We start from the raw sequence: 9,567 nt of genomic DNA, 5'->3' as shown, positions 1-9,567 counted from the left end.
CATTCGGGCTTTCGCTAACACCTCTGTTTCATTGCTCCTGAGCATACCAAACCACCTTGTTCACTTCATTGCCGCCAATTGCTCTAACGCCGCCATCTGGCTTCACACTCACGTTGTCCCTTTCTACCCTCGGGTCAACATCTCCACCATTTCGGTTGGCTCTGAGTTTCTGTCCATCTGTAAGTGTAATTGTTGTTAAGATATATAGGCATAATTGGAGAGTGTGTTCATCACTTGAAGGATTACTGTATTTGTTATCACAGTACATGCAGGGTCATTAGTTATATGCCATTACTGTAAGTGTAGTTGTGTAAAACAAGGACTACTGCAAGTGTTAAGTGTAAGTGTGGGTTTGTGTAAACATATTTTGCAACTGTTATTTGGTGGATATCGCGTTGGAGGAATTGTGTAGTGTTTTAATTCAGCAAACTTGCTCCAACTCCAAGTTCCTGCACTATCCCACGTTTCTGCCACAGTAGCACCATCAATGTTTTGCATAATTGTTGTTAATCAAATAGATCATTTTCATAAATTCTACATTGACAATTGATTTCACAAAAAGTTTTGTTAATAAACTGATTTTTACATGGCAGGAACATATTACTCTATTTAATGTTCATCGCCTTAAGCCTAATCAGTTTTCCATCCACTGGCACACTCGGAGGAGCTCCGTTAGCAGAGAGTTGTCAGAGCTTCCTGGAAAGACTTCTGAATCTGGATTTCGATCTGTCAACACCTAAGGGACTAAAGGTCTCGTTACAGATTGGTGTTCCAGCCATCATCATCTCTATGATGTTTTATTGCTGTAAATGCTCTAAAAAGACAGCACAAGATCCTGCAGCTACCCCAACGAGCATGGTTCAGCTTGCAGCTACCCCAACGAACATGGTTCAGCCTGCAGCTACCCCAACGAACATGGTTCAGCCTGCAGCTACCCCAACGAACATGGTTCAGCCTGCAGAACCAAATGAGAGTGTCATTGAAGAAGTTTGAGAGAATCCGCGAGGTGGATCTTCCATAGCAGCAAAATGAGGCTCTTCCATGCATTTTAGTTTACATGCTTTGTTACAATAAAGGTGCTTTGATGTACGTTTGACTGAGGAACTTTTGTGTTACATCGCATATTATTTCACATAAATCTGCATCAGATATCTTGCAAAAATTAGCACATAAATCTTTATGAAGTCACCTACCATATATAGCTAATGTTTCACTCACAAGCTACTGCATCACTCCTACAAAGTCTTGAGATAAATACACTACAACGCATGTGACATATGCACCCATACAAAAATCATCTTTCCTATTTTTATAAGCAGAAATCCCACCCCAATCTGACGGGGTTTGCCAATAATTGTATCGCATTGGGAGACTTGGTTTAGACTTTAGAGGCTAAAGTTAGAAATTGGCCAACTAACATGATAGTTCAAAGACGAAATGTGATCAAGTTAATCTGGCGTAGAATCATCTTTTGGATGTTGAGATGATAGCTCTTCAATTAAATATACCAGAGAAGTTATAAAAAGAATTATAATCAAAATGGTGATTAAAGAGATTAATCAAGAATATAATTAGATTGGAGAATTACAACAATACAGCCTCCAAGCTCATAACAGGGTGCATAGTCACAGGTCTGATGCCAACTGAGAAGACAGAAGACAGCACCAATGTCTAGTTTATGCACATCTAACAAAAAATTTCTGCAAGGCTATAACTTCCACTCCTCCAATATATCTTACCACACACGATCCAACACCAACATTCCCCCATTACCAGCGGAACTACGGAGTATTTTAGAAAGAAAAGATCTAAAAACAAACACCAATTGCCTTGTTGTAGTGTTTGGTTGAAATGTTAACCTATGGTGTTGAATTGTTCCTTATTGGTCAGATATAAAAACCAAAGGGCAAATGTGATTCCCTCTATACGTGGTCATATTTGAGAGAATGTGAGATGGTGACAGGTTCTAGGTAAGCGAATTTGTGAGAGTGTTAGTGATGTCAGGGTTAGTGGTGTGAGATGGTGGTGACCAGAGGTGTTTAGTTGAAATTAGGTAGCTGGCAAACTATGGTAGGTTTGGGGAGGGATAGAGAGGAGAGGAGAGAGTCATGTAGTTCACTTCTTTTCATCATAAACATGCAAACATTTTGAAAAGGATTGTATTTAAAAAAATATAAAAATCCCAATAATGATTTCTTATCCTTATTTTCATTTCTTGATTGTTGTCCTACCTCTTATTTGAACCAAAATTACTATTTAATCCCTTTGTTGAATAGAAGGAATATTTCCATGTAATGGACAAGAATAAAATAAAATAAAAAAATAAAATAAAATAAAAAAAAAAAAAAAAAAAAAAAAAACTCCTATGATCTCTAAAAATCTTAAAAGGCCTTTACTAGAGTCCTCGTCTATTTCAAGTTTACTTTTTTTTTTTTAATATATTAATTTACTAATAAACAAGAGGACAATGATTAACATATCTGAGGGGAGAGAGAGAAAAAAAAATTTCTCAGAACCTTAGAACACAATATCTTCTTTGTTATGCATCTATAATCCTTAAAGTGGCTGGATGACTTTTGCAAACCAAAAGCCTTTCCATAAAGCCTGCATCCACTTTCATTTCACTCAAATAAAACCTATAAATGCAAAGATCTTGCGAAACATGAAAAGCAATCCATGTTTACAGCAAATATGCTTTAGCAGATATATTTGATGGCTTAATTTCCATTGCGAAAGTAGAGACATCTTTGATTCATTTGCAGAAAGCTTTACCTTCTCCATGAAATTTATGAGTGTATCAGCATATTTATTTGGACAATTCCCACGAACAAATTGGAATGATACTTTGGCCATGTCCTACAATTATGAAAGTGTGGATGTGAATTATACCATTACTCTATAAGACCATGAAATAATAGACCAAAAATAAAATTACATCATATAGACCCAACATAAAAAAAAAAAAAAAAAAATTGAAAAAAAAAAGAAAGGAAATATTAATCACCCAAATGAAGATCATGCTTCTCAACAAAGATTTAACAGAACAATTTCTATAAGACAGGAAGCTTGGGCCTGTGCCATAAGTACGACATTAAACTGGTAGTTCAACTAGTTAATTCAAGAAGTAAACAAGTTATCTGGTTCATAGAATAGTCATGACCATGTCTTTAGAAGTGGATAGACACCTTCAATGACTGCTTGACTAAATGGATAGCAAGATAGACATCAGTCCCACAGATCAATTCACTAGGATAGAGCGCAGTTAAGAACAGTGATCTATACCTAAGACCTTACCCACAATCCTGCAACATCTTAGATCACAACTATAAAAAATCATTGAGTAGCTTTTCTGAAACTTGTCTTTCTATCACAAATTTTCTGCAAAGCTGTTTCTGGAGATATTATCTTAAATTTGGTCCAGCTTTCATAAATGTATAAATGACAAGTAACAACCTTCTGACCAAATTACTATTTAAAACTATCCTAAATGCTTCTAAACTAATCCCATCAAGACCAAATAAGGCAGAAGAAAAATTAATTCAGCAGACGGACTTGTAGTCTATACATATTCTAGCTTGACTAAACCATATCCAGTTACTAATCCTCACTTTTCTTGCCTCTCCCTTTTCCTTCTCATGATTATCGAAATAATGAAATCATACATATACCCAAAATGTTAACATAGACCCGAATATCCCCAAAACATTTGCAGGGATTGATTTTACATTGACTCTATAAATTTCAATGAAGAAGTGAGATGGAGAAAGAAAAACTAAAGATGGACCAAAGTAAACAAATGCCTTGTTCGGAAAATAGCATTTGGCCAACCATTTATAAATTGATGAATTTCCAATTGGTTGAAAAGTACTATTATGCTAACAATGCCTAATTATTGGCCAGCTACATGGAAAAAAAGGTCAGTTACATCTATTTTGCATACAAACAATTAGTACCGCCAACTAGCTATATATCAACAATTTATACTACTAGATGGTAAAACATGCAAGGTGAACCAAATAATAGCCAAAATGTAAGGCCGAACTAACCAATAGAAAGCTATAACATTGAATGTAATACGTATGAAAAAGGATTTATAATTCCTTCGTTCCTTTAATATTGCAACATGGAGGGAGTGCACAAGATTTTAGGTAGTGGGAAAAAGGAGAAGAGAGAAGGCTCAATTACAAGTTTACATGTGATTGTACGCATTAACTAAAGCAATAGCAAAAACAAGGTACATTGGGTATTTGCAGTGTGACAGGACATATGTGTTTTCCTAAAATAGGCATGTTGAAATGTTTGTGAAATTTCCTAAGAGGTAAATACTGCAATATTAAAGAAACGGAAGAAGTATGTATGGATGAGGACGATTAGGTTCTTCTTGGGCATACGTGATCAACCAAATGAAATCATTAATTGCAGATACTAGTGTAACACACAATATTAGTGATGAGCCAGCCCCAAACCAATACTCCTATGTCTGGGTGAGAAGTAAAGGTGTAATCTTCAGCTTCTACGTTCTTGGAAAAATCGTTTCAACTTTTTAAACTGAGGTGTTGGTCCAGGATTCTATGTTTGGGTAAGAACACTGAAAGCTAGGCCAAACACATACTATTTCAGCTTCTAAAATACTATCCTACCATCCTATTATTAAAACAATTTGGACAAAATACATAGTAACATAACAAAAACAGAAAAACAAGCACCATCACTTTTTCCAAAGCACACATTGTCTTTTCAGTAATATTACATTTAATCATCAATTAATAAGATTTAGCAATAAAAATGAGAGTTCAACAGATCATTGTTTAGCTTAGAACATGTAATTTAATTACGATAACCAAACAACCATGAATCTAACCAGTTGTTACCATTATTGCAGCCAGTTCAGTGTCAACTTGCCACCTCAGGTGTCTCGGAATATATGTACTCTGCAAGCATAGTATGTAGGTCCCAGGAACCATTTTTGTCAGGTCCAAGTTCAATAGACCACCTAAGCAATACAATCAAGTAGCACTTCAATAAGTTTTATTTCACAAAATATGATCATAATTCACAGTATCATTGCTTCCATTTAAAAGTAGTTAGTACACTCGTATTGTCCCAAAATAAGAAAATGACAAATAATCTCATTGATCGCTTAAATGCTTTTGAACGGGTGTCTTATATTCGAAAGAGAAGCATACGAGCCTAGAAATCTATTGACAGTTCAACACTTTATTCCATCATATTCACCTATACAATGTTACTAAATATTCCAAAGAATGCTAATAAACTTAATGGACAAAGATCATGAAAAGCATTGCTCAAGTTCACTGGTAGACATATGTAGTGTGCATACATGCAACTCAAGATCCTCTTAGTTAAACATTACTTGTTATTTCTCACCTAATAGCAGCCCTCAGAATAGAAGCACATGCCTCCACACGTATTTTAACTGTTCCCAGAACTTCAGAAAGCTTTTGCATGTCATCATCATCTCCAACATGATCTGGTACAGCATTTCGAAGAAATGCCTCGTAGATTTTCCTGAGATGGTCTAACAAAACTTACTTATTATAAGATCACACAAACAGATCATATTCTAAAAAATTTAGACCTAACCAAAATACCAAACAATAATTCCTCTAAATAAAATTAAAGCAAACAAAAGATATATACTGAATCAAAAATTAGTACAGACCAAGCAGATCGTCATTGTAAGGAAATTTTCCTTTCACAAATGTCTCTATGAACAACAATGCCAAGTTCAGCACCACAAGTAACCTAATCATATGCCAGATTTTAACCAATTGAGAAAACGCAATATACACACAGTTAAAAATGAAAGAATTTTACATCCAGCGAAGACAAAATCAGGCCTCATAATCTCACAGTCATATTTAGGCAAATTCACATATTTCAATAGATAAAGAAGCAAAATGACAAAAGATTGACCATGCATAAACTGCTAAAAGATTAGCCAATATAATGTCACCTATCAAGCACAAACGAAATCATCAACGAGATTAATTAAAGACCCATGTTCAACAGGTTATATATGTAAAATCTCATAGGAAGTAGGAAATTTAAGATATGTAACAACTTGGAGGTAAAGTATGACACATAGGCTTCTAAATTTCCAAATAATGGAAGTATCATCCTAAATCAACACAGTTTCATGGGACTTCAAGAATATATTAGGACAAAATAAAAGGATAATAACTTATGGAAAGAAATTGAGCTATCGTAATCTATCACTACAATGAATATGCCAAACATGGAATGATCTCCAACAGTGGCAATTATCCTGCAAATACTACACAACGAACATTTAAAGATTCCAATGAATCCAAGTCCTTCACTGGAGTAATAAAAACCTATATTATCTCCTGCTCATCTATTTAAGATTCCACTTCAAGCTTTATCCTAATGGCAATAATAACTAAAATATTAACTACCAACTACAGCCAAAAAAACTGAGAATGTCTTGAGCAGTCCCTTTGTTGCAGCTTGCTAGACACGGATAGTATAATCTGCAGATAGGACTCACAGGTGAATTGCTTCTTTTGGTGAGAGAAAATGCGAGACAGGGAAGAAGGGAATAAGAAAGAAAAGGTGCAACTCACAAGCCATTAATTAGATAAACTAAACCCAATAAAATTTACAAGTTACTAATCCAAAAGGTCATGAATTACAAATAAATTTCATCAATATCTGGTGTATGATTTATTCAAGTCAATAGTAAGTGAATTAATATAACTTTTCAATCTCATACAATACAAACAAGCAGTCAAATTCCCACATGAACTATTTATCAAGAAAGTGATCATAATCACATACATAAATTATAAATTCTACAGAAATGTCCTTAACCTATGTCAAGAAAGCGGCCATAATCACAAATCGGTGTTAAGTCCTACAGAAACTTAGCATAACTTTCAGCAATTGGACCACACTCTCAGCATACAAAAATCAAAAATCAATGTGTTATCTCGTTACTTGTTCAAATTACACAATCTATGTGACTATTAATTTCCGACAGCGGGAATTTTACGTGTCAATGAAAAGTAACTGACAATATTCATACCTAGCCCTAGTAGACTTGTACATCTGCTGAGCTCCATAAAAGTCCCCTCCATTTATAACTTTCTGCAACTTCTCAAAACTCTGCATGTGAAATCAAACATATTACCAACATTAACATCAAATTAACAACCTTTAAAAAAAAAAAATCACAGCAATCAGCTAAGCAATAAGAATTAAACCAAATTGAGATCATACAGAAAATTAATATGTGGAAAGCGGCAAAAGGATTAAAAATCAAAAAAACTAATTCAAAGATTGGGTTTTTACGTTTTTTTCCCTGCAATTCAGATATTAGAGTAGCAGAATGTAGGATAGAAAAACCTGCAGAGAAGCTTTTCTGGGTCGAGACATGTTCTTCGTATAAAGAGTAAATTTTGATTTGAGGGATTCTAATAATTGGGTAATTGTAATTTTGTAATGTTGAATTGAATTGAAGGGAAATTATGTTTGTATTGATCTGCTTTATAATGGAAGGTTATTCTCCATTGTCTTTGTATGCAGGGGACTAGGGGAGTGTCGTAGGCCAATGTCTTCTTCATCGTACCGACCAAACTCGAACTATTTAAGTTTAGTCTTAATACGGTTAGACCTTACACGAACCAAATAAAAGAGCAAATGAACTGAAAAAAAAAACCAAATAAAAGAGCAGATGAACTGAAAAAAAAATAGATTAAAGTTCAATTTTGTTCAATAGCAACATCAATAACAATTGTTATAAAATTGAACTCATCGACATGAATAATGACACAGTTATAGGGCGTTTGGTATGTGGAATGGGAATTAAGGGAATTAAGAGTGGGAATGGGATTGGGAATTAATGGTTGAGAATAGGTAAAATATGCCAATTACCTTGTTTGGTAATGTGTAGGGATAGTTCTTGTTCATCGACATGAATAATGACACAATTATAGGGCGTTTGGTATGTAGGAATGGGAATTAAGGGAATTAAGAGTGGGAATGGGATTGGGAATTAATGTTTGAGAATTGGTAAAATATGCCAATTACCTTGTTTGGTAATGTGTAGGGATAGTTCTTGTCCAAAAAAAAAAATTCAAATTTATTGAAATACCCTTCCTAACATTACTTCACACCCTTTTCATTAATGGTTGTTTGGGGTAAAAAAAATACCCTGGACACGTGGCCCTATGGCCAAGCGACACGTGGCACCCAGCCATTGGTCAGCAGGGCTCCAATCCCCTGCTGACACGTGTCGAATGAACCCTAAATGGGGAACCAAGACTCTCCATTATAAATAGTGGAAGGATCCTCATTAATGGGCATTCATAAATACATACACCAATCTTGAGCAATATTAATTGCAGAATTCTCCCATTACGTGAGAAGTAATTTTACTATTTACGCACACTTTTCCTCCTGTACGTAACTGACTTGATCGTCGGAGGCGGAGCTCCAACCAACCGGAGACTTCGTGGTTTTACAGGTACAAGCGGTGAAGGGCATTCTCGGAATTGTAACTTTCCCGTAGGACACATCAAAAAACCCCGAAACATTTGGCGTTGTCTGTGGGGAGAGTACTTTTGAGATGACTTCTAACCCTGTACCACCGGATCAGGACAAGCGGTCGTTGGCCGAGCCTGAGGTCCAGACGGACCATGAAAGCGGTGACGACTATGAAGTCAACACCTATGTGGCCCCAGATGGGTCCTTCAGAACAAAACACACCCGTTCCAGGGATAAGAAGGAACGGGATAACAACCAAGCTGCCCCAAGCAACCCAGCCGGCAACCCGGTTGGAGCTGCCCAGGCGGCAGAAGGATCTGCTCCCGTCACCAGGAACGAACTCATGACCTTCATGAATAGTTTCAAGGCGAGATCAAGAACCTTATTCGGTCAGCTACTCCCAAAAAGAGTCAGCCGGCCAAGAAGCCTTCTTCTGGGAAGAAGATGATCAAAGACCGGGTCCCTACCGCTCACCCAAAGCCAAAGGAGGGGGGGGCCTCAGGTTCGATCAAAACAGGCTCCGCTTCCCTCAAGAAGAACTCAGAAAACCCATCCGGCACTTACAGCCAGATGGTTCCAAGAAGACTTTCTTTGATGCCCGGACGTTCCTCCAGGAAAAGAGAAGTCAAGTGTCTGCGTCGCTTCGACGTCGACCTTCCCATACAGTTTCCGTGACACCTCTAACAGGCGTACGGGAACAAGCCTAGGGAGTCAGACGGGCGAACCCTCCGCCCGGTCTGGACCCCAAGTGATCCATCCTGGTCTATTTGGTTCGCCAAATGGGCTGGGTGGATCCCCTTTTACCCAGCCGGGTCTCTTTGGCGGGCATGTGCAGCAGCCGTACCAGCTCATGGACTGGCAGCTGCGCCTGCTAAATCTGGGAGAACAGCCCACAGCGTTCTCCCCCAAGATAACCCAGGCGGCACAGCCGGCTAAGGTTAAAAACGTGTTGGTAGGGGCCTATGATGGTACCTCCAACCCAGAAGACCACCTAATGGCCTACTCTAACCTCATGTACCTACAGGGGTTGGACGATGT

The 9,567-nt window shown here is 37.1% G+C and overlaps 1 protein-coding gene across 2 annotated transcripts; it reads right to left on the bottom strand.

The window, feature by feature from the left end:
- Positions 1–1,030: 1,030 nt before the first annotated feature.
- Positions 1,031–8,173, bottom strand: LOC110705991. 2 transcript variants are annotated; one of them, XR_002508168.1, is made up of 6 exons: positions 7,336–8,173; positions 7,070–7,149; positions 5,389–5,529; positions 4,872–4,993; positions 2,773–2,856; positions 1,031–1,139 (listed from the first exon to the last, which is right to left on the bottom strand). XR_002508168.1 is itself a non-coding variant. In XM_021883910.1 (4 exons), exons 1-3 carry the CDS (start codon positions 7,153–7,155, stop codon positions 4,894–4,896), a joined length of 327 nt encoding a protein of 108 aa, XP_021739602.1. In that variant the 5' UTR covers positions 7,156–7,291; the 3' UTR covers positions 2,391–2,856; positions 4,872–4,893. The 2 variants fall into 2 exon arrangements, 1 of the variants encoding a protein (XP_021739602.1); XM_021883910.1 differs by lacking the exons at positions 1,031–1,139; positions 7,336–8,173 and having other exon boundaries at positions 2,391–2,856; positions 7,070–7,291.
- Between the last annotated feature and the right edge of the window lie 1,394 nt (positions 8,174–9,567).

Source organism: Chenopodium quinoa, unplaced genomic scaffold (genome assembly GCF_001683475.1).
Source record: "Chenopodium quinoa cultivar QQ74 unplaced genomic scaffold, ASM168347v1, whole genome shotgun sequence".
NCBI classification, from domain to species: Eukaryota; Viridiplantae; Streptophyta; class Magnoliopsida; order Caryophyllales; family Amaranthaceae; genus Chenopodium; species Chenopodium quinoa.
This window is presented reverse-complemented; position numbering and strand designations above follow the sequence as displayed.